The 26,541-nt window shown below is 41.5% G+C and overlaps 1 protein-coding gene and 1 long non-coding RNA gene across 2 annotated transcripts in view; one reads left to right on the top strand and one right to left on the bottom strand.

The window, feature by feature from the left end:
• Positions 1-26,541, top strand: part of CUNH11orf53 (chromosome unknown C11orf53 homolog) — a 49,188-nt gene that overhangs the window by 21,389 nt on the left and 1,258 nt on the right. Inside the window, exons 5-6 of the mRNA XM_027412318.2 lie at positions 22,962-23,004; positions 25,688-25,986. Of these exons, the coding sequence (XP_027268119.2) occupies positions 22,962-23,004; positions 25,688-25,986 (342 nt within the window). The remainder of the gene's footprint in view (positions 1-22,961; positions 23,005-25,687; positions 25,987-26,541) is intronic.
• LOC118238776 lies at positions 23,425-24,656 on the bottom strand. Its single transcript, XR_004769867.1, has 2 exons — positions 24,437-24,656; positions 23,425-23,531 (listed from the first exon to the last, which is right to left on the bottom strand). It is a non-coding gene; the product is annotated as an uncharacterized LOC118238776 (long non-coding RNA).

Here is a 26,541-nt window from a genome sequence, read left to right as displayed (position 1 = left end):
GGCTCACAGCCATCTGTCACTCCAGCTCCAAGGGATCTTTCACCTTCCTTTGGTCTACATGGACACCCTCACACAGACACAAACACACAATCTTTATTTTTTTAAAGTGTACAGTTTGCAAATAGTGGATTCACTGAGTCTTAATTCCATATTTAAAAAGAAAGCTCAGACTAAAGTAGAATAACCTTTGACACATGAAAATAAGGAGAGAGAATATGAGCGAGAATGAGAGAGAATAAATAACAGAAAATAATAACAGAAAAAGTAAGTCACCTCCAGTCATGGTATTGACGAGGCCATTTTAGGTGGTACAAATTACCTTATCTCCGTGTTCTCATTGTATCATTCCAGTCATCTTTCTAACTTTGGGGATGTTTAAGCTTCAGTGATTAAATATGTAACGAGATGTGAGCTCATTTGGACCTTAAGCACCTCTGAATTGACTTTACTGTGTGCTTACAATTTAAGAATACTGGGAAATCTGTCTTGAAAGGTATTACCATCAGTCACCACCCACTCAAAGACCTATTTCTATGCCTGCTGTAAATATAACTCAGTGGGCAAAGCTTGTAGAGTACTCTGCAGCTAGCAGACCCTTAATCACTGGGCTCTGATCTCAGGAGCAGTGCAAGAGCACTTCTTTTTCCTTATATTGATACATAAGGATGCAGTGAGTCTTCAGTCTCAGATGGGTTTATAATGAGGAAACTACTCATGGGCATGTTTAAAATTCTCAGTTGATAGCATGGCTAAGGACCAATGACTAACGGCCCCAACCAAAAGATGAACTCCCAAAGGTCCTATGTCAATCCTCTGAGATCTGTGGGCAAGATACATGATAAAATATCTTGAGAGTAGCTTATGGGGGTACACTTAATGCAATCAGGTGTGTCTTTGTAAGAGCAGTTTTAAAAGAGAAACACAGAGAAGGTACAAGATGAAAAAGTAAATGATCCCTTTGTTGAAGAAAATAAATCAAGGAATCCCAGCATCTGCAAAAGCTGGAAGAGGCAAGGGATAGGTCCCCTAATGAGTACCCCATCAGGGACAATCTTGCTAAGGGCCAGGTTTGGGATATCTGGCTTTCAGAACCATAAGAGTGCATTCAGAAGCTCACTATGGTAGGTTATAGGTGTCCTAGGAAACCAACGCATAGATTATGAATAATTAGGTCTCCTCAACTGATAGGCTTCCAGAAGTAGTTATTTAGATGCCCATGTCTCCATGCTGGCTCCTTGTGACCACTCTCTGAGTAAGGTGACACCACTGTGGTTTTCTACCTTTACCAAAAAATTTCCTCAAGAACAACTTTCATGATTTTACAGTAAAGTTTTGTAATATATCATAAAAACAAAAATCTTATATCAAGCAAGATTTTCACAAAATCATCTCTATTTAGTTAACCTGTTATAATATGGCGTGACAACTGCTGTGTCTATATAGTTTTAAGTTGTGGATTTTCTTTATATATTTTTCTCCAGTATATTTTTCTGTCGTTCTTCACCATTTCACTGGATTTCTGCTAGGACAAATAGACACAACTCATCAACACCTGGTATTAAAAATATATAATTAGATTTCTGACAGATGACATTTTTTGTAACTATACTGCAATTGAATTCATAAGAGTTAATCGTTTAATCATTTAACTTTTTAAGGATAACATCACAAAATTCAATAAACTCTTATCTGTAGAACAAAAAAGAAAAATCAATAAGCCTAATTGCCACCATTTTTCTGTTCCATTCTGAAATCAGCCAGCTATTCACAGACTATTTAGCTCACTAATCAAGTTTTTCTTGAGCAATCATAAAGATTCATCTAGAATCACAAAATATACAGCAGCTGGCACGAGGGGAGAATGAAAAGCTGTTCGGAATTTCAACTGTGTGGGAGGGTAGGGGAGTACCTTGTCGTTTGTGGGGGAATAAGAAGGGCCTGGAACCATGGTCTGGTAGTTAGTCCTACCCACACATTGGTGGAGATGGTGATGGCTTTCATTCTGAGGACGCCCACGGAAACACTGCAGTCAGTGACAATAGCCAAGCAGATGTGAAGGTTTGAGTTAATATTTTACATAAACATGAGGAAAAATAAATAGAAATATCTGGCTCTGCTTTTGAAAGCCTTTAACTGAAGGAAATGCCAAGAACTATTCCATGAAGGAAATATTTGGGCTATGCTGTCTTGAATTATGCATAAAATGAATGTAAAACAAAACTCACTTTCACATGGTGTGATCCTTTCATATTTACCCCAAGAGTTAGCTTCTCAGAGATCAGTTATTACACCTATGCTCTCTTTCTACCCAGCCCTAAATCCTTCTACTTCAATTTGCTGCTTAAATCTCGGTCAAGGGCATTCCTGATATGACCATATTGTCAGCTGGAGTTCTTGGTTAATAATTTGTCATAATCATTTTTCAGGTGAAAACTTTGTAAGTAGTGAAACGAGGCCTGGCAGAGGGTCAAAGTGAAGGAAATTCTGAACAGAAGGTAAATGGGTTCCACCTAGCCTCCGTATGGCCTGGAGTCATTGAAAATGTTTAATCTTTGGTGAGAGGTGTGAAAACCCTAACTGCGGGACAGGTGTCCACTGGCTAGCTCAGTGTTGGGGACTGTCTTTGCACTGAGGCTACAGTGCGAGGTTTGTTTAGTTCCCTGCCCAGCTGCCGCTTTGCTCTGCCAATCACATGCAGACTCCATTTACCATTGAATATAAACCTGTGACATCCAGTTCTTTAATTTGCATCTGGATTTCCTGTGAAATAGTAGCAGGGGGGGGGAGACACACATGACTACACAACATGAAACCATATATTATGTCATCTCAAAAGTTTCTTTGACTTTCCCGAAACTTTGGAAAACATATATTTGAGACATCCCTTCTACCCCCAGAGAAAGACTGTTACTGGCTTGGTCTCTTTGAGGCCCTCCCTGAGTTCAGTTAAAGTGGTTTGGGGTTATCCCATGCCCTCACTGTGGTCAGTTTAAGTGGTTAGGGGTAATCCCATTCTCCTTCCTGAGCCATGTTGTGCTTGTCGGCAATCAGAATTGAACCATTTCCCTAAGACTCCTCTCATCTCAGCATTCATCTTTACTTTTATTTATCTCTATGTGCAGGTATGCTATACATGTTTGTATGGGTGCACATGTGGGGGGTATGCACACATGTGCTCACACATGTGTGTAGAGGGCAACCTCAAATGTGATTAGGAGCTCTTTGGGACTGTTTCTTACTAGGCTGGAACTCACCAATTGTGCAAGTCTGACTGCCCAGGGCACCTGCCCCAGATAAGCATAAGTCTTCACTTCCCTAACTATGGGATCACAAACTTCCATCCCCATAGCTGCCTTTTCCTGAGCACTGGGGGATTAGACTCAAGTCCTCCTGGTTTCAGAACAAGCAATTAACCAATTAATTCATCTCCCCAGGCCCAGTATTCATTTCTAAATAAACTGTATTTTATATATTTGAGATTTACAACATTATGCTTTGAGGTAACATGTAGATAGTGAAATGGTTACCATAGTGATGGCTCTTCATATATACACAGATGAACACACACACACACACACACACACACACACACATCAGTGTACATAATTACTCTTGAGTGACAAGAGCCATTTTTATTTAAATAAAAACAATCTTATTTTACATACCAGTCCCAGTTCCCTGTCCCTCCTGTCCTCCCATGACCCCACCAATTCCCCATCCCACCCCCTCATCTACTCCCCAGGGAGGGTGAGGCCTCCCATGGGAGATCATCAAGGTCTGTCACATCATTTGGGGCAGGAACTAGTTTCTATGACAAAGATCCCTAACAATATAATTTATGAACCACATCCCCAATATTGGGCATCAGACCTTTTGGCTGCTTCTGCCTAGTTCCTCTTTTGAACTACAGCTCAGTATTTTAATGCTGAAGTATATAATCTTCCTTCACTCTCTTTATTTTGGTTATTCATTTTCAAAAGTTCTTAGTGTGCTATTTAGCATTTAAAATGGTCTCTGGCGATTTAGGGAGATGACTTGGTGACTCCTGAAGGCTTTGGAAATGGTTTGGTGGCTCCTGAAGGCCAGGGAGAGGGCTTGGTGGCTCAGTGGGGACTGTGCTTTCTGGTATGCATGAGGACTTGAGTTTGGATCCCACTCACTCAAGTAAAATCTAGGAGTGGGGGTAGCCTTCCATAACCTCAATGTTGGTGCCAAGGAGGGAGGGGCAGAGTTATGCAGATCACCGGGGCTCACTGGCCAAACAGGTTCAGCAAGAGACTGTCTCAAAACAATGATGATGGTGATGATGATGATGATGATGATGATGATGGTGATGATGATGATGATGTAGAGCATGCCACCCACCCACATGCCAGCGCACACTCTCAAACACAGGTGTGCATACATGCATGCAAACACACATGGGTATTTCACACACAGAGTATTGGAGGGCAGAGAAATGCCTGAAGTCAACCTCGGGCCTCCACATATGCACACACACAAACCACACATCAGATGAATACAGAAATAATCTGAATATGGGTATCTGAGAAGTAGCTTTTCCTGAGTTTACAGCATCCTTGAGCTGGTGTGGAGATCACTGTCACCCAGGAACCAGCTCAAGGATGCTGTTCAAGGATCTAAGACAGGAAAAAGTGTGGTGAAGAACTTAGGCTGTACACCTAGAGTACCTCAATCCATACCCCAACTCTGCCATCTACAAACACTGTGTTTTGCTAATGTTGTTTCACCTTTCCTTAAACCCTGCCAAGGTTATCATAAAGGTCACAGTTAATCTTTGCCGAGGGCCTAGCACAGCATAGGTGTTGAATAAATGCAGTTTCTATAGAGTATTTACTGCATACAAGACTGTGCAAGCAAGCATTCAAAGCCATGTGAGAAATCCTTTGCCCTGAAGATCACATAGTTCTGATGTGGGGGTAAGGAACTGTATTTGAAGAAGAAAATTAAAATAGCAAAACTGCTTTATCTCACGTGCCAGAAGAGTGATGGTGGCCCTCAGTGAACACGGCAGGTTCACACTGAGAAACGTGTGGACATGTAGGTGGAGAGTACTCCATGAGCTGTGGTTAGTAGGAAGATGACTCAGGGAATCAGTGAGCAGTACAGTCCAACAGAACACACTAGGGGACAAAGGTCTAGAAAAGGGAGAGCTCCTCCTGACAGTCTGCCACATGAAATAGGGAAACGAAATTTGTCTGCAGAGTGAAGAGTGGAGAAGGTAGAAAGCCAGCTCTTCAAAACTCATGTCCATCCTGCCCAGGATAATTTCTCAAATACACACTTGGATCCCAGAGATGTCATTTTCTGCATTGATATTTTTGGCATTGCACTACAACTGTTTGCTGTCCTAAATCTTCACCCTACCCCTCCCTTTTGCTATCTCTGCCTGTCCCTTCTGGATGAACTGCAGTGTGCTTGTCTTTCAGAATTATAGACCAGGCTCAGTAGAAGATAAACCTAATTTCTGAATCTCATTTCTGTCCCACAGAAATGAGGATAGCAATAGCCACCTTAGACAGTGACATGAGTGAAACTAGCTTATGTCTGTAGAGCACCTGGTACAACACATGACATGTCCTGAGGGCTCAGCATGTGGTAGCTTTTCTGAATTTTATAACAGCTGACACAAGGTACCACTTGATAACCCCAGAGAAAGTAAGACCAACCCCAGGCAGACACACACTAGATGGGGTGCTCTGAGAGCAGGCCTGGGAATCAGCTATTTCCACCCTCATTACTACTATTTCTAATATAATGTAGAAAAAATTACTTACTGTGAGTGAATGAAACAGCAGAATGGGAGCTGCGAAGGCCAGCAATTTTAAATTTTGTTGTTTGAGATTTTTTTATTTTAAATTTATTTAGATTTATTAAATTTATTTAGATTTATTGTATACAGTATAATGTGATATCTCAATATACATGTACAATATATAATAAAGCAGTGTGACTGGCATATCCCCCCAACATCAGCCATTTCCTTGTTTAGCTATATAGAATACACAGTCAGTTATCAGCCAAAGTTTGATCCTACTGTGCAATGAAACTTTCAGGTTCTTTCTTCTACTCCAGTGGTTCTCAACCTGTGGATCCAGGCCCCTTTGGGGTCAAATGACCATTTCACAGGGATTGTCTAAGACTATCAGAAAACATAGATGTTTACACTGTAATTCATAATAGTAGCAAATTTACAGTTATGAAGTAGCAACAAAAAATAATTTTATGATTGGGGGAGTCACCAAAAAATGAGGAACTGTATCAAAGTGTCACAGCATTAGGAAGGTTGAATAGAGTCATTGTTTTACTCAGGTGCACCCTCCTACCTTTTAGTCACGCTCTTTCCCTTCTCTCCACACCTACCCCCACTGGCTCTTATAATCTCTGGTAACAACTCTAGATGAACCTGCATGGATTCCAGACATGACTGAGAACATGTAGTGTTTGACTTCTATTCCTGACCTACTAATCATTTAACATAATGGCATCCAGTTCCATCTGGGTTGCCAAAAATTGCAGGGTTTCCTTCTTTTGAGATCAAATAATATCCTGTTATGCATATGTACCATGTCTCTATCCTCCTGTGGGTAGCTTAGCTCACTCCTTGTCTCAGAAGCAACAAGCTTACTTGGACACTAAGCCAGCGTCACCCTCTTCCCTTTTGTGGGTCGAGATAGCTACAACTGAAAATGTAAACTAACAGCTAGAGCTGAGACATTCCAACTGCTTCTCTCTGCAGTCATAAATACCCTACCTCTTACCTATTTACTAAGGATTTGACTCACTCAACATAAACTCCATGTCACAAAAAGCCCCATTTCAGATGGCAGGGAGATCAAAGCCAGGATTACTAACCTGATCTGATCTGATTTCCTGAAGCTACTGCTCCTCTGTGTGAGAGGGTCTCACGAATGGTGTGTAATGGAGGGGATCAGTGTTCACCACAGGTCAAGAGGTCAGCTTCTCCACACTGGACAGAGCTGTTTTTCTTCCTAACTCAACATTTCCTCAGACCTCAAAACATGTTCCACCCATGCCCCACCATCCCTCCATCCCCAACTCCCCACTCCCCCCATCCCTCCCACACCCACACCAAGCTCTAACTCCTAACCTCCAAGGTCAAGCTTAAGTCCCTCTATATTCTGAGAAAAATAAATCCTCTTTCCTCAAATTAAACTGCTTTTTGTAAGTTGGATTTTCAAGGAAGTTGGAAAACAGGAAAATTACATAAAGCACAAAAACAATCACATGATATACAAATAGCCTGACACTAATTTTAATATCTGGTCAAGGACTGGAAAGGGTACTACAATTAAGTTGACTTTCATCCCTTATCTCCAGGATAATCATATAATAATAATAATAATAATAATAATAATAATCAGTTGGTGTGGTGGCACATACCTGTTTATCTCAAGACTGGGGTGGTGGAGGCTGGAGGATCAGGAGTTTAAGGTCATCTTCAAGTGACATCATGAATTGAAAGCTATAGGAAACCCTGTCTCAAATGCTAATCATAATAGCTGTCACTTACTGGGTTCTAAAATAGAAACTTTACAAGTATCTCCACGTCTCTACTTTAAAATATATTCATTTATCAATATGAGCTTAGCAGCCTCTGAAGGTAATTAGACAGGGAATGGAGAAATCAGGCAGAAAGCTCTGGAGCTTAGATTTGAACCCAGATTTATGGGGCACCAAAGTTTTTCTTCCACCAAATGACTTACCACTATATCTTTAAAGACAGGGTCTTATGTATCCCAGGCTGGCCTCAAATTCATTAAGTAGCTGAAGATAACATTGAACTTTTACTATTACTTCCTCTACTTCCAGAGTTATAGAATACATATATATATATATATATATCCATGCCTGGTTTTTGTAGTTCTAGCATCAATCAAAATTCTAACACTTTTACATTCTAGACTAGAATTAAGCCAACTGAACTATGTCTTCAACTATACTGCCTTCTTAAATGTATATAACCATACCAAGGCAAGACAAGGTTTGGAGTCACCATTATTTTTCAGGTCTTCATACCAAGCTTCATACACCATACATAATGATGGGTTTCAATCTTGTGTTCCCAACTATCCACATGTGAATCTCCATACTTGTCATTGCAAATGGTATGTAGACTATTTAGGGAATGCCCCCATCCAGCCCAGACCAAACCAGATACTCCTTTACTGTGATTCCAATATATTTTAAAAGAAACTAAACCCCTTAATGTTCTCATTTCCTTCATCAGTTTTCTCTAATTCAATTCTAGAATCTGCTGCCAACGTGTGTCCATGTTCATCATTCCTAACTCCCTATAGACCACTAGATCTCATGGGTCTCTCCACAGTCCCACCCAGTGGAGAAGACTTCTTGATCCAGAATCCAATCATGCCAGACATGGACCTTGAAGAAGTTTCCTTTACATTATCTTTAAAATCCCTTGGGCTCACACAACCCATTTCTCTCTGACTTTCTTGTCTTCCATGCTTACCCCCTGCTGCATCTTGTGGTTACAACTCTGACTTGAGGAGCTGATAGGGTCCCTACTTTCTCAAGCACAAAGAAGCACATGAACTTAATTCCCAGATCAACTCCCACTCGAGGGAAGACTCCTGAACTTCCCTTGATATTATCTTACTCCCATGGTATCCAGAACTTTCTCATAGTTACACACATGAAAGTGCATTACTTATAGTTTGATGTTTTATTAGCATATATTAGTTATACATGAGTTTGATTGTGACATTTTTAAACATGCATATATTTTGATCATATTCACCCTTCCCCTCCCACTGATCTCCTTCCTCTTCCCAATTTAGTCCCCTTCTACTTCCATGTATTTTCCTTTTTGAAGGACCCAATGATTCTCAGAAGTTTTTCTTATAGACTCATTGGTGAGGGGTTGTTTGCAGGTGCTAGGGTACCTTTTCAATGGCTCAACTGCAAAGAACATGTCTCTTTTCTCATCTACCAACTATTAATGGTGTATATTCATTAATATATCCCCAGGGAAGGGATAGGGCCTCATGAGCTCATTCCCTTCCAGACCATGATGTTGGCAGACTGTATAAATCTTGTGCAGGTAGTCACATCTGCTGTGAGTTCAAGAGTGCAGCAGCCATGTCGTGCCTGAACGCCAGCATTAGTAAATATAACAGTAACTAGCGAAAGAGGAAGATGACATCTTTATACCTTCCTTTAGAAAATAGGGGAAGAGATTGGAAGATGGAGACCACCAATGCTTTCATTTCCTGGGATGCTGTGCAAAAGACAAATGGAACCCTTTCCTAATATGGAACTCTGATTTCAACACACACACACACACACACACACACACACACACACACACACACACACACACATCTCTACTAAACCTTGGCAATTTATACACTGGTTGCATTTGAATGATTACACTGAGTAGCACCAGCAGGCTGAAAGGAACAGTGTAAAATGGAAGTTCCAAAGCTGATTATCCATGTTTTTGAAGTGTGGAGTTGTTCACATAAATTCACAGCTACCATCGGTGTACAAGTGCCATACAGAATCAGGGGCTGTGAATCTTTGGACAAGGTGCCCCAAGCTCTGAAGACATATGAGTACAAAAGGGTCAGTGGCATGACTATTAAAGGATATACCCATGATTTGTTCTGATTTCCTAAAATTAACCATTAAAATTATTTTTCACCTCTGCAATTCCCATAAATAGAGACAATCCTATCATGGTTTTGGGCTTCAGTAAGATTATCCTGCTTGCCTAGATATAACTGTCATCAAATGGCTAATGGGTGTTTAATATTTTCCTACTGTTTGGTGTGATGATATCTCGCTTGTACAAATAAAGCCTGTCTGAGAGTCAGGCAATGGAGCTTGCCACTAGCTCAGACCTCCAGACTTCTATCGTTAGCTAATGGCAAACTCCATTCTCTGACCCTCAGACAGGCTTTATTTGTATGAGCAAGATATCACCACAGCTTGAGTGTTTTGTTTTGTTTTGTGTGTGTGTGTGTGTGTGTGTGTGTGTGTGTGTGTGTGTGTTTTCTTGTGTTTTTATTTTTCCTTGATATTTGTCTTACATTTTGAGAAATGCCTCATGTTTGTTTGGTTACTAAAGCTATTGGAGACACTTTAATTTTTAATATATTTATTTCATTTTACCTTAATTTTATTTTCTAAATTTCCCACAGAAAAATCCACTTCTTATTCCCTATAAGTTTTCAAAGTTCTTAATAAAGGGAGCCCATGTCTAATTAGACAGACTCCCCTCACACACACCTTTTGCTTATCCTCAAGGCACAGTGTTCAGCATGTTGCTTGTTAGCATTGCTAAGGAACCCCCTTCATGGGCCCAGAAATTAAAAAAACAAAACAAAACAAAACAAAAAACATTTCTGAGCACTCAATGCCTTGTAAACACAAAATACGGCAGTTTGAATGTAGGGATACACATGACATGGTTGGTCTTCATTTGAATGAATGCTTTATTTTCTAAGGTTTTCCAAACTGCCTTTTGTCTGACTTTAATTAGACCACTGTCCTGCCCTGTTTGGAGAACTGAACCACATTTCCAGAGCTTTCTGTGGTCCCCACCCAGCCACCTGCTCCTTCACAATTACAGCAAAAAAAAAAAAAAAAAAAAAAAATTAAATAATAATAAAAGCGAACCTTTCACAGGGGACTTATTTTCTCAGCTGTTCCATTGGTTCTGTGGAATTTTCTTTTTAAATATCATGAAATTTAAAATCATTCCTGGTGGTGAATTCTTTCATGCAGCTTGCAAAAATAATCAGGTTTTACAGCAAAACAACCATGGCAGGTCCATGTGGTGGGACTGCGGTTCTGCAGGATCTGTGCTGGCCAAAGTGCTTCGTGGTCCCTCTTGTTGCTCTCTTATCTACATAAATACAAACAGCATTTCAAAGGCACACCAAGAGCCAGGGGTATAAAAATATGTTTCATTTTGTAACTTAGGCAACAGCAATCACTTTCTCACAGAAACAGCCTGGATATAATTTTGTGCCAAGCAGGAGAGCTGTTAAAATAAAATTTTAAGCAACAGTCAAAAAGTTGGAATTCTGAAATCCTATGAGGTTTCCAAGGGACATAAAATAGCTCATGGCTCAGAAATTTAGACATTCAGGATCATGTTTTTTTCAAACGTTTAAAGATATAAAATCTAACATCCATCTTAATGTTTATTAACTAATTTCCTTAATTACAAAAGCAATCCATTGTGCAACTGCCAAAAGAATGCGGAAGTAGAAAGTGTACGGACTATACAGTGGAAATCTATGGAAGTCTCCCCACCCCTTACCCAACGCATTCAGTTTCACGTGTTCTCTTACACATATTTGCTATAACAACTTATTAGAACCTAAGTTGATGAACCGGGGTAACTGACTTTGACATGTATGTCAAAGTTGACCCAGACTATTACAAAAATAAATGTGCATTTTCATTATAAGTTCCTTTCCCTCAGAATTACAACATGGCTTTCACTCTATACTTTACCTTTGTTTTCTTGAAAGCTTTAAGACAATCACTTATTGTTCTGGAAAGCTTTAAGACAACCATTTATCCCTTTCACATCCCTACTATTGCCCAGGCTAGGAACAGTGAAGACACACCACACAAAGTGAGGCTTTGTAAACATAAGCTAAGTGTTTATAGGGATGCTTCACTATTTCTTCCTCAATTGAACATTAATAGTGGCCTTAGAATTGGACCTACACAATGAGCCATTAAATTAAATTGTAGAAGAATTTAAAGGCTTTTAAACCTTGTAAATAGGGATGTCCTAGTCCTTCTGTACACAGTGGGAAGGTGGCTTCTGATAAAGAAAAGAGGAAAAGAGCCCTAGGAATTATACAGTGGCCAGGACTGGTGGTCAGGACAGTTCTCAGCACCTACAGATGTGACTCAGCCTTCCTGATACATAGTCTAAAAGGCTGTCAAGCAGACAGATGCAGATAGAAGTGCCATCTGCCAGCCTCCCAATCCTCAGCATCAGGTCCCTGATGGACTCCAACACTCACTCTATCAACAAGTTCAGACCCGTGGCTTTAGCATCAGAGTCAGTATTCCAGAGTAACTCTTTCATCATGTCAATGTCGTGGAGACTCTGAAGAATCATTGCCCACTGGTGGGCAAAGTCCAATCACTTAGCGTGGCTCAAAGGTCCTTTGTAATCATGTCCCTGTGTCTTCCTCCAGCTTCTCGTCATCGTTCCTGCATTCACACTTCCTGCTTGCATTCCCACACCTCAGACAGGCTGCTGCAAACATCCCAAGCCTTTTTTCCACAATGACATATCCTTCTCCAATCTGCTTAGTGATTTCCTTTCATCTTTTTAGACTAGATTCAGGTGCCAGCTATATTATGACATATCAAATCCCATTCACTCAAGACGTCAGTCACTCCAGCTCTCATTTTTGCCCTCACTTCTCTACCAAATTGTGCTTAAACAGATCTAGATTAGAACCCAGGCTGTGCCATGTGACCTTGAACAGGTCAAGCTATAGACTAGAGGACACCTTATAAGGTCATGTGAAGATTAATGGTGAGGACGCTTAGCACACTGAAGGAAACACAAACATGTCTACACAAGGGACACATACAGTTGTCACTAAAAGTGAGTGGTACATACATAATGCCTGATGTAGAGCTTAACAAAAGTAGCTACAGGAAGTGCTGATTCCATCAGCCTCAGCTCTTACTCTAAATACTGCCATGATTACCCTCACATTTGTACAACTATTGTCACTATGAATCTATATGCTGACTACAAAATCCATGTCTTCTTTGTGTTCCTGGAAATTACTACAGTCCTGAATCACAGCAGGCACATGATATATTTTTATGTGAGCAACAAAATTAAACATCTGCTGCCTTCAAATGGACTGACTACTTTCTGCTCCTTGCAGAAAAGCCATGCTTCTTCTTCACAGTGTTTTGTTCATGGGATTCCTTGCACCTGGAAGCTTCCTTATCCCCTCAGTCTTCAAATTCAAATCCTCAACACACTCATTAACCTCCCAATCTCCTCATTAATCTCCCACTTGTAGAAAGTAGGAACACGCCATTGTATCTCATGAGCTACTTTTCCTGGCTATGTGTTTGCTACTTACTGCTGCTTAAGAATCCATCTGGCCTTGGTAGTTTAAAACAATGGCTGTTTCTTACAGTGCTGTCATCTGGATCTTCAATTGCTGTCTCTCAGGGACTCCTCATGCAGTTGCATTTTAGCTGGAGTTTCGGATGAAGGTCATGGTGAGGAGCACTCTCCCTTGCCTCTCTGGTAGTTGGCTTTGCTGGATGTTGGCAGGATCACGCCTCTTTCACTTCATGTCCTCCAGGAGGCTAGACTCCCTGAGGAGGTCAAAGGGTAGTGACTGAAGCAGCCTTCAAATCCCCTTGAGGCCTAACATCTGAAACTTAATGGTCCCCTTGGCCATATTTTATCAGTCAACCCAAACCACAACTTGCTACCCTAAATTCAGGAGATCAGTGATTCCACTTCCCCATGTGGGGGTAGGGTGGGCTTCCAAGAAACAGTAGCCATATTTTATTTTCACAGGTGGCTATTCTCCTTAAGCAGGTCCTAATCTGGCACCTTTGAAGTCGGTAGTTTTCTTCATCAGGGTTGACCGATGAACTCCATGATTCTGTTGAGGAACTATTACACAGAACTTGCTTTACACAACGTCTTTGAGAAGTCAGTGAAGAGTGATTCTTGAAGGGCCTGAGCCTCACATTTTGTTCTCTGCGTAACTGGCTGGCTGATTGTGGGCACATAGCCCCTCCTATTCTTAGTGTCTTCTTTTGTAAACCTGAGATAAAATCCGATTTCTAAGGTAGCAGGGTGTGAAGTAATTGGCACATTGTAGACACACATCACTGGAATTTGTAGTCATCACACAGTGTTTGTCTTGTTAGGGATTAATTGTACATCTCACACATGTGGTCCATAATTGAAATGTGCTTCAATTTTTGCAAAAAGAAATCAGATTTATTAGAAGATGTTTGAAGTGGTGTAGGTGCCATAGAAGATACGACATGGGTCAGATTTTCCTGGGTTCAACAACATATTTATCACACTGGTGCACCCAATTCTCTAGGCCCATTATTTCCCAGGGGGAGAAAGTGTGCCAGCCTAACAGGGATACTCATTTAAAGGTAATGTGTGTTGACATCAGCATAACTTCACATTCATTACAAAGTTAGAGTAAAATCATGCGACCTGTGATGGATCTAAATCCAGATATTAAAATGTGGTGTTGACCTACCTCCCAAGCTTGGGTATGATGATAGTGAAAAACTAAGTGTGTTAAGTGTTTGTTGCAAATACCTTGGAGATACCACCTATTCACCAACAGCTATAATCATTACTATTGAAGCATCAATATCAATATCTTAACATTTAAAAGAGATACTTTAAAAACTTTGTAATTGTTTTTAAATGGATTTAACAGTGCAAAAGAGACATTATGCCAGCGAGAGATCTTTCTTCATATATCCCAATATATTCCTTCAACTATGTTGGCACCTTAAAATATTATAGGGTCATAAAAATGGCAATAAATGTACTCAGAGGAAACTCCTAATCTTATCACTTTACTACCTTGGTGACCTATTAGTTCAAATTAACTCATTTTCATGGAGGGGCTTGTGGGGCAGCTGTGAGGCTGCTCTGCTAGCTACAGGAAGTTGCAGATCGGCAAATTTCATTCAAATATAAACCTCTAAATTTGGCTACCTGGTATTGCAGGATCCTGTTGTTTGCAGTATGCAAAATAAAAATTATATACCATCTTTCATGGTCCAAAGCAAGGGACTCTGAAATATTAAATCCAATGTTGTTGGTAGGAAGAGACGTAACTGAGTGAATACAATGTATTGAACAAAGAATAAAGGGGTGAGTTGCCCCTTCACATGAGGAAGGAAGCTTGTCTGGCTGGGGCTATTCTCTCCTAACCTATGAAATCTGAGAATGGGATGGAGAAGTAAATTTTAATCCCTAAATCTGTCCAGTGAAGCCCTCCCAGTCAGACAAGGCTCTTTCTTCCTCGTTCCGTGAGGTGAACTGAGGAGATGTGTATTAGCATTGGGTTTAATATGGTTCATTTGGATAGTTCCTGGCTATAGAGGGGACACACCATTTATATCTACATAATAGCTAATTCAACAAAAGTGGTCTGTAACAAGATTCTGGTGCTGGGTTGCAAGGGTTCATCAGGATTTGTCAAAACATCAAATTGTATACTTAAAATCTATGAATTTTAGCTCATGTAAATGATGCCTGAATAAATCTGGCCCCCATCAAATGTCACTGGAAAAAAATCAAGAAAAATACATATACTGTGTGTGTGTGAAGAAGTATCTAATCCCACTGACACTTCTATGAGCTTGTTGATAATTATATAATTTCTCTAAATGTCCCTAACTCTTCAAGTTAAATTTTTCTAAAATAGTAATGCATTTCTATTTTAAGTTATTAACATTCTTGGGAGGCAGAGTGGTATAGTAGTGAAGAACTGGGCTCTGAAATCAGAGTTCCTGGTTGGATCCACCCTCTGCCACCACAGCAACCTACCCTAGAAAGAAACTTGTGTGTTCCTCCAGTGCCTCAGCCTCACAGTCAATAAAATGAGAATGATGGTACTTACCTTTGGGGATGTTTTAAGACAAAAATCACTAAGTGAGCTTTAAATTAGAGTTTATCAAAATGAAAATATTAACTAAAAAACAAAACCCTCAATATGGATCTGGGAGATAGCTCAGTCAGTGAAGTGCTTGTCATGCAAGCATGAGAACCCAACTCAACATACACACACACACACACACACACACACACACACACACACACACACACACACGAAAAACCCGGACACCACAGCTCATGTATGTAACTTTAGTGCTAAGAGTAGGAAAGGGCAAAAACAGGAGAATCCCAGGAACTTGCTGGACAGACAGTTTAGCCAAATCAGTGAGCTCCAGGTTCAATTAGAGACCTTGTTTCAAAAACTAAGGTGGAAAGCAACTGTCACAGACACCCTAGGCCTCCACTCAGTCATAAATATATGTGCACACACACCAACACACTCATTTGCATAAATAAATATTTGTAAGCTTAATACGGCAAATTACAGTTGAATAGTTAGTGAACCAAAGAGATCTCTAACAAATATGAAGAAACACAAAATCATGGATATAGGGTAAACAAGAGGAGGCTGTAGAATATACAGGATAAAAGTATAAGATCCAAAATATATCTAAGTAGTCTTAGAGGACATAATAGGGATAGAGCAATAGTTAAGGAGATAATGGTTCAAAATGGTCCCCTGATGAACCCCAGACACACAAAGACACAAATCACATCCTGCACTAAGCAGAATAAAGAAAATTAGGATCTACTTCTAGACAATATAAGCTGAGCTTGAAGAACCTAAAAGGTGTGGAGGGGAATGGGGCTATTTTAAAAACAACAAGAGAAGAAAGCTTGTCACACAGAATCACTTTAACAGTAATAGCAGACTTCTTAACTGAAATTATGGAAACCAAAGACAGTGGGCTTATGTTTTCAAAGTGCCCAGAAATTAAATACTAAAAAGTTCCAACTGTAAAATCAGAATTACCTTTTAAGTGCAAGATAAAAAGAAATGATACTTTTAGATAGATAAAAATCTGAAATAGTTTATTTAAAAAAAACACATTTAGGGAATTTTCTAAAGAGTTGCTTTTGAAAGATGAAAGCCTGGAAGAATACTGACCAGAGAAAAGGGCAAACAGGGAAGCAAATCTAATAGAGAACATAACAGTGATGTCTAAATTGTGGTTGCTTGATTTTAAGAATAAAAGAAGCCAAGGTGTAAGAGCATACCATAGCAAAATGACAGTGAGTTAACATCCTTGGGCTCTTGTCTTTCAGTAAAAGGTTTAAGATTGTAGGCCTTGTTAAATCTATGTGGTAAAATTTTATGGGTAACCATAAAGAATGGAAATAGTGTATAATTCCCACAGTGGGGACAGGGCAAAATTATATAGAGTAGAGGAACACAAGAGGCTTCTTTTTGTCAAGTTATAAATAAAATTAACAAGACTCATAACCGGTAGAGCCTCCCAGTATTAAAATTGGGTTCGGGCAAGAACAGTGCCAGTATTTCCATGATAATAATTAAGATTATTCAGAAGGAGGAAAAGAATGGAATGTTCAGGTTTAGTGGTGATGGGAGGGAAAGATGGGAAACTCTGAGGGCAGAACTGTAGAAGCCACACGGATCTTTGTCAGCCACAGTGAGCAGCCTGGCTGCAGCCCAGCCTGATGCAGTCATCTAGGATGATGAGAGGTGCTGAGGGAGAAGCCTGTGGCATTCTGGGACTTAAAGTGTCCAAAAGGCCCAGTCATCAAACTGAGCTTTCACTCATCATATCTTCCTTGCCCAAGCTTGGCCAGAGACAGGAGCAGAAACAGGAAATGTGGGGCAACCGTAGATGCAGCCAGAGATGCAACCTGAGCAGCTACAACCCCACCACAACCTCATTTTGCTGAAAAGGAGGCTGAGACAGGAGTCAGAAGGTATTAGAGGTCTGCAAAGTCCTTCGGGGAGAGACACTGACAGAAAATCAGAAACAGAAGGGGAATTCTGAATAGCAGGAGCCCTGGCAACATAGGGAGCATGTGCCCAGACCCAGCTCATCTGTGATTTAGTTGAACACATGTTAGGGGACCCTGATCTGCACCTCTCTGGACACTGCGTATCTAAGAGTCCCTGCCTGCCACTTAACTAATTTAGCCAGGGTTGTCAATATACACCTGTACTCCCAGCAGGCAGAGCACAGGCCTGAGCTCAAGGCCTGCTTGGACTACATAGTCTCAAAAACCAAATTGTATTATATTCATCCTCTCGGCCCATGGTTTCACAGTCTGAGTAACTCACCGAGATCAGCAGTTTTGTTGCTATTGTTATTTTGTTTTGTTTTTATTCATTTATTTATTTTATATCCTGGCTGCAGGCTCCCTTCCATCCTCCCCTCCTAGTCCCTCTTCTCCATTCCCTTCTCCCAGCCCTCAGTTCCTTCCTGCTCTGACTCCATTCAGGAAAGGGAAGGTCACCCATGAGTGTCAACAAAATACAGCATACCAAGTTGCAGTAAGTCTAAGCACCTCCCCATATATTAAGGCTGGGCAAGGCAACCCAGTTTGAGAAGCAGAGGCCCAAAAGCTAACAAAAGAGTCAGAGACAAGCTGGGAGCTGGTGGCGCACGCCTTTAATCCCAGCCCTCAGGAGGCAGAGGCAGGCGGATCTCTGTGAGTTCGAGGCCAGCCTGGTCTCCAGAGCGAATGCCAGGATAGGCTCCAAAGCTGCACAGAGAAACCCTGTCAAGAGAAAAAAAAAGTCAGAGACAGCCCCTGAAACTGCAGCTTTAAAATATTAAAATTCCATAAATGAGTAATTTGTAAGTTTCACATTGTATGCCATGCTGGATAGCAGATAAAATCTCTGCTGTCTCACCAGGTCCTGTCCTGGAGATGAACTTTACCACTGTCCAGTGTGTCTGACCCTTAACTGCCATCTGCATACCAATCATCTAGATGCTTTCCCCTTGGCATGGGGAGGTAGCTTGGTGGTAGAGTGCTCATCTGGCATGCACAGGCCCGGGTTCCATCTCTGCCCAACACAGCAAAAGGAGAGGTGCTTCTTGGTTACCAGACCAACACCACAATATCTCAGTGCTTATGTTTGAGTCACCCTTATTCCATGTAATAATTACTCCAAAGCTAGAGAGAAGTGATGCTGGCAATTTTATTAAAGAAGCTTGTATTAATTTTGTTCTATATTCTAATTAACAATCTCTTACTGAGCCTGATTTATAAGCTAAGCTTGATTAACATATATAAGTGGGAAAAACGTAGTATATCTATGCCTCAGTGATAAAGGGGGTGCTATTGTAACAACATTTAGCATAAACTGGCTACTGTATGCCAGGTACTATTTTAAGCACTTCACGCCTGTGTTCTAATTTAATTTTCTCATACTCAAAATTCACAAAAATGAGGCAAGCCTGGGATTCAAACAAAGACATATAGGTTTTAGAGTCTTCACTCTTAAATACTATGAGGCCCTTGAGTGGTTGCATGGTGATAGTTCACCTGGAAGGCAAAATTCAAAATCAGTGCTATGAGCTGAGGATTGAGACCTCAAGATTCCTAGGATGGAACTCTAACCTCCAGCATGATAGTATTTGGAGGTGGGGACTTAGAGGTAATTAGCATATTGGATACATGATCTCTGTGTCACTTGAAGTCACAATCAGAAGACTGCAAACCAGAAAGAAACCCTCACCAAGAACCAAGCTATGACCTCAGATTCCCAGTCCCTGGTACTGTGGGACAAAGTGCTGAGCCACCAGTCTGCAGTATGTATTGTAGCAGATAGAGTGACTACGAAGACCGTCAGTAGGGTGCTCTTGAGAAAGCTGTCCAGTCAGTAAAGTGTCTACCACACAAACAGGAGGACCTGAGTTTAATACCCAGCACCTACATACAAAGCTGGGCATGACAGCACATGCTTGTAACCCCAGAGCCATGAAGACAGTAACGGAGAGGTCCCTGGGGCTTGCTGGCCAGCCAGACTCAGTCACTGATCCCCAAGGGTCCCAATGAGACCTTGCCCCAGAAATCAAGGTGGATGTGACTTACGTCCTCTGGCCTTTAAACACACACACACACACACACACACACACACACACACACACACACACACACACACACACGTGTGTGCCTGCGCCCCACACACATACATGCACACACATATACACATAAAACGGTATACACATGAGCACACACAAAAACAAGACAGTTGGAAAATGATGGATTATCTCCAAATATTTGAAAAGCTCTACATGGAATAAGAATTAAGCTTATTCTTTATGAGTGAAAGAGATGATTAGGAAAGAGAAGGGACTCTTTCCTGCCACGTTTATGGAATCAGAGTTCTATAGGAGAAAGAAGAAAGAGCAGAGAAACAGCCAGAGCACCGAGTTCTATCATTTGAGATTGAACATAGGGAGTTAGAAGCATGCAAGATGATTGAATGAGATTCTTTGAAGCCTCTCCAGTTCTCAAGAGTCTGCAGAATCTTGAGAACATAGGCTAAGAGCTCAGGCCTGAGGTCTGAATGCTAAGGATGCTTAACCTCCTTGAAAGATATTTTTCACCACCTTCTTAACTCGGGGACATTTTGGAGCTAGCATTTGCTTTTGTAATATTCACTTTTTTGTTTTGTCTGTGACTGTGTGTATGCTACTGTGTGCATGGGTGGGGTGTGCATATGCATACACATGCATGAAGAGGCCTCAGGTCACTGTTGAACGTCTTTTCTCAAATGCTCTCCCACTAAACCTGAGCTCATGGATTCAGCAGACTGGGTGTCCAGCAAGCCTCAGGGATGCACTTGTTTGCAACTCCTCCCCTAGGTTGAGGGTTACAAGCACATGCTGCCTGCCCAGCTTTTTACATGGCTTCTGGAAATCCAAATTCATATCCTGGCACTTTACAGCGGATGCTGAACTGACTTCCCAGTCCCCATCTGTAATACCCTAAGACTGCACACCTAGATACCCTTCATGCTGATGCCAATACAGCACCCCTCCTCTAGAACGTTCCCACTCATCCCTAATACCCACATCACTTATCTTCCCCAGTCATGCTCCATCAGTCTCCTGCAGCAGCTACAGCCACTGATTGCCACAATGGAGATAGCTTAAAGCAATAGAAATACATTGTCTCCTGTTTCCGAAGATGTTAGCATGTCCTGGTCCCTGACTGCTGCTGGAAAGAGAGTCCCTCTCACTTCCTCCTAGCTTCCACCAGCCAACCTTGATCCCTAATCTTGACGTGAAATCACTCATACCATGTCTGTATCATTGAGTGTTCTCTTCTGTAAAAAAATTTTGTTTTTATGTGTATGGTTATTTTTGCCTGAATGCAGCCCACAGAGACAAAAAGGAGAACAATAGATACCCTGGGACCCAGAGTTACAGATGGTTGGGAGTCAACCATGTGAATGCTGGGAACTGAACCTTGGTCGTCTGGAAAGACAGCTAATGAATGCTCTTACCCACCAAGCCATCTATCTAGCACCTCCTCTCTTAAAAGAACATCGGTCATATGGGATTATGGGTCCATCCTAATTCAGTATGACCACATCTGAAGTAATTATACCTTCAAAGATACTATTTCTAAGTAAGGTTCAGTTACAGTTATTAGGAACTAAGATAAGACTTTCGTACCCTTAAGGTGGAAGGACATAACTGATTCTTGCAAGTTGTCCTCTGACCGCCGCAAGTACACCCTCCCACAAGACACACATACATACATACACACATATATACACACACATACACATGCACACACATAAACACACAAACTTACATACATATGCACACACATACACATGCACACACATACACACACATACACACATATATACACACACAATACACATGAACACACATACAAATGCACACACATAAACACACAAACTCACAAACATATGCATACACATACACACAAATATGAAAACTCACACACACACACACACACACACACACACACTCACTCACTCACACACACCCTCCCACGATCACTGCTCTGTGGGCTTTTTAGAACTGCATTTTATCCAATCATAGTAGCACACACCTTTAAACTCAACACTCCGGAGGCAGAGGCAGGTAGGTCTCTGTGAGTTTGAAGCCAATCTAGCCTACAGCACTAGTTCCAGGGCAGCCAGGGCTACACCGAGAAACCCTGTCTCAAGCTGCATCTTCACTCCACAAATGTTTACTGTGTCTATTATGAACCATGCTCCACTTGGAGCAAGAAAGACAAATCACACTCACAATTCTTGCACTCAGTAGATTATCTATTTTGCATAAAGACCTATAATAAAATGTGGCCATTTAAAATTGAAGCCAAATGCCAGTTGCATATAGGGATGCAAACACACTGACTTATATGTGCATATAAAACACTGTCTAACAGATATTTTATGAATGAGCATTGACACAAACAGTAAAACAAAAGATATTCTATTTCATCTAGCTAATGCTTGTTGGCATATTTATCAGAAACTAAAAATTTGGTTTCACTTGTTCCTTGTAAAACTTTATTCTAAGCAGGGTGATCATGATGCAAGCCTTCGATCCCAGCACTTGGGAAGCAGAGGCAGGAGGATCTCTGTGAGTTTGAGGCCAGCCTGGTCTGCAGAACTAGTTCCAGGACAGCCAGAGCTACACAGAAAAACCCTGTCTCAAAGAAAAAAAACTTTATTCTATAGCACTTGAATACTAACTCAAAGTTGTCCATCTCCAAATCTTCAAGTAACATTCTAAGCACCAAACTCTAAGAGTTTGGAGGTTGGAGAGATAACTCAGTTCATAAAGTGTTTGCCACACAAGCATGGAGACTTGAGTTTAAACCCCAGGAGTCATTAAAAAAAAAAAAAAAAAAACAGCCAGGCAAAGTGGTATATGCTCATACTTCTTCCAGTTCTGGGGAAGTGGAGACAGGGAGATTCCTGGGCCTTGCTGTTCAGCCAGTCTAGCCTAATCTGTAAGCCCAGACCCCAGGGAGAGATCTTTTCTCAAAAAAAAAAAAAAAAAAAAAAAAAAAAAAAAAAAAAAAAAAAAAAAAAAAAAAACCATGGTAGCCAGCTGGCCATCCTGGAGACAACACCCAAGGCTAACCTGGGGACTACTGGTCTCCACACTCATGTGTGCTTGCACACTTGCACATGTGCACAAACATACATCCACACCCAGAAAATAAAGGAGGGAAGGCAGAAAGAAAGGATAGTTTGGGAAAATATATTCCTGGTTTTAAAATTAAATTCAAGCTTGTCACTAAAGATGAAAACATCTGCATTCTGTTTGCTTTCTAGGGCAGTGTCAGCTCCTCCCAGCCTCCGTTTGTCCAGATGCCAGGTGAGACCTTTCATTCAACAAGCAATTCACTCATTTTTAAGCAGCAACTGAGCATTTGTGTTTTGTTTTCCAGTGTGGAGAACCACCAAGCCCAGAGCTATGCACACATTATGCAACTAGTCTATCACCAAATTACATCCCAGCCAAGAGCTTCCAATGTTTTGATAACTGCCTGACATCACTTTCTCATTTTTGCCTCTTTGAAAAAACAATATCAATGAAGACAAATCTCATTCAATCATCCTGAACTTAGTCCTTTAGGTCTTGAGAGGTGGGGACCTCTTTTACCCTGCCTGGCAGTAGCTTTTAGGTAAAAGTGATAATAACCAGGCTCCCGGTACAGTGTTAAAACATCTAAAACTCTGACACCATGATCTGAAAGACAATGTGCCCAGGGTAGACATAAAGAAAGCGGAACAATAGGGGTGGGGACTTCATTTATTAGGTACTTTCCGTGGTACATCACACACTGAGTTTGGCGTATTGTATTCATGTCAGTTTCGTGTGTCTCAATGCCATTCATTGTCCTGTGAGAATAGGAAAGGAATATTCTTAATAGTCATAAACACCTTTATACACACAGCCCCAGTCCCCTGCCACTATTCCTTCCAGATCTCAAACTCCAGAGTGATTCAGCACTTTCCAAATTGCATAAGAAAAGGAGTTCCAAAACATCCCAAAACCTAATGTCCCTGCTGTATTTTCCCACCATGTTTACTTCCATTTGAACGTGCTTGCATCTGCTCTTTTGTACTGAAGGGAGTTTCTGCTGGTTTTCCTGCCTTATACAATGTTTCTCCTCTTTTTAAAGGAGAAATAGACACACACAGGAAAGCAGACGGCTTTACTTCATAATTTTTTTCCCCAGGAAAGTGTGTTTATAATGAAAACTGTCACCCCAGAGTTCAAATGTACAGACAGACTGGAAATTGGTTAATTTAAAATGGAAGTGTAGTGGTGAGTCAAAGCATACTAAAAGGTTTGGTTGGAAACTTGGTTGCCTCCCCTGAATGAATACATTTGCATGGCATATTGAACGCAGCATTCCACTCGTGGGTTTACAGAGCAGACAGTGCATGAGGACTGATCTACCAACAGGGAGCTTTTAAACGCCCCTGCCAAGATAGCTGTAGCGGTGACAGAGTAAAGAGAAAAATATAAAACCCCACGTTGGTTGGAAGGGGCTCAGGCTCTCACTGTGTCCAAGTCACCCAGGGGAAAGAGTCTGGCAAACTTTGTTTCTCTTCTCTCTAAAGAATAGACGAGGATGGGACAACACATTATGTAACTCCCTGTTGTTGAAGGAAGCGACAAGAGACAGAGATGGCATCTTCTCCACATCTCAGAGCCTTTGCAACCTTCCTGTGTTGGTCTTGGCGAATGAGATCCTACCCTCTACCATATGGATAGATAATCAATAAATTAGACAGACCTGTGCCCCACGCAGCTTCTCGATAACTATCCATTTCCTGCAGAGACGACTGCAGGGTCGGAGGGTGTTGTGCATTTCTCTTTTCCTGAAACCATTCCATTGCTCCTTCTTTAAATAAGACTCTGGCCAGTTTCAGCTTTTTCCCTCTGTTCCTCTTAAAACTCTACCAAGTTTACTCTTCATGTCTGACGAAGTGAATGAGGGATCCAGTATGGCCACGAGGGGGCAGCAAATAACACTAGAAGTGCAAAGCCAGAAATATCTGGAGGAGAGGTTGTTTTTTCCTTAAAAACCGACTTGCCTGAAACTATACTAAGCCAGGACAAGCCACCTACTTATTCCAGCTAGGTGTGAGACATGGTGGTGAAGATCAGTGTGCAAAAGAATCAGAAGACAGTACACCCGTCCCCGGCTTGAGGTGGGCCGAGCGTCAGTCATCTTATCTAGAGGGACATTACCTCATGTAAGAAGCCCAGAAGCAGCCACTTGGAAACTGTCCTATATGTTATGGGATGTAGTTCCAAGGCTGTGAAAAGATGTTTATAGTTCATTGAAAGGCATAGATTCCAAACATTCCAGCTTCATCCTGTTGCTGCAACAAACACCATGACCACAAGCAAGTTTTAGGAGGAAAGGAAGTATTTCAGTTTCCACATAACTCTCCATCATTGAGAGGAGTCAGGTCAGGAACTCGGTGCGGGAGCCTGAAGCAGAAACCATAGATGAATTTTGATGGCTGGCTTGCACTTAGTTACTTTCTTATACAGCCCAGGGCCACCTGCCCAGGGAATTGTCTCCCCCAATGGGCACCCCCTATATCAATTAATAATCAAAGCAATCCCTCACATACATGCATACAGACCAACCTAATAAAGACTTATTTGAAACTCTCCAAGTGGTTCTAGGCTATGTCAAGTTGACAGTTAATGCTGACTAGGATACCAAGGGGCTCTTTAGCTTACCTCTCTATGTCCCTCCTAGAATTATCTGGACTGGAAGATACTTGATAAATGGTTATCTGAGAGAAGTTATTGTACATCTAACATGAATTCATCCCTAAAATCAGAGTGAACTTTAAGCACATCTGTTATTTGGGCTGAAACAGCGGCACTGGAATATTACGTGCCATCCAAGACAAGTATATTTCTTCACTAGCGATGATGTCAGGGGCATGTAAGTCCTATTTCTTCACAGGATGCTCTGAACTTTCTACATGAAACTTTTGCCCATTTCTCTTTCATTCGGCCACAGGATCACCAGTCATGTCAGGTTACTACGGTGTCAGGAGATCGTTCCTGTCTGATTCCGACTTCCATACCAGCAAGCAGTTCTCAAATGACCTCTACACCTCCAGCATGACTAAGCCCTTTACCTGTGAGTCCTCAGCTGGGCAGAGTCACACAGGCCTGCTGGAGTCCTACCTGGCAGAGCCCTATGGAGACTACCGCCCACCAGCGCTAACCTCCACACCGAGTTCCCTGTTCAGCACCTCAACTCTGCCACCGCTCCTGCCACCTCCGTTCCCCAACGATCCAACTCACTTTGTGTTTGTGAGTACAGCTATTTCATGTGCAGGGAGGAAGGGGAGGCTCTGGTTCCTATGGCCCAGCCCTCATGTATGGTAACCAAGGTGAAGCCAGATGTAACTCACCTGGGGATTCTGGAGGAAGTCGTTCTACTCAAACCTGGAGATGCACAGTCAGGTGGACGCTTCCAAGGGAGCCCTGCTCAAAGATCACGTTAACCAAGGCATCAAAATTGTCTATCTAGGGTTTTGAACTGAGGGCCTGTAAAGGTAGAATTCATGTTCATTTTGTTACTGTTCTGTTTGTTCCCCGGCCCTGTTAGTACAAGACTTCCTCAGGTCTGTGGGCCCCAAGGAACAAATGTTGAAGTCACATCTGGATAGGACTAGACAATGTCCCAAAAGAGATGCACTCAGCTTCATCTTCTGCTTCCTTGCCATTCCCTCTGCTCCAGATTCCTCTGGAAAACACACACACACACACACACACACACACACACACACACACACACACACACACACCTCGTTGATCCCTCCAAAGAAATAAGTTCAGAAAGATCTAAAAAGGCTGCTAATGCTC

Source organism: Cricetulus griseus, chromosome 4 (genome assembly GCF_003668045.3).
Source record: "Cricetulus griseus strain 17A/GY chromosome 4, alternate assembly CriGri-PICRH-1.0, whole genome shotgun sequence".
Classification (NCBI taxonomy): Eukaryota; Metazoa; Chordata; class Mammalia; order Rodentia; family Cricetidae; genus Cricetulus; species Cricetulus griseus.
This window is presented reverse-complemented; position numbering and strand designations above follow the sequence as displayed.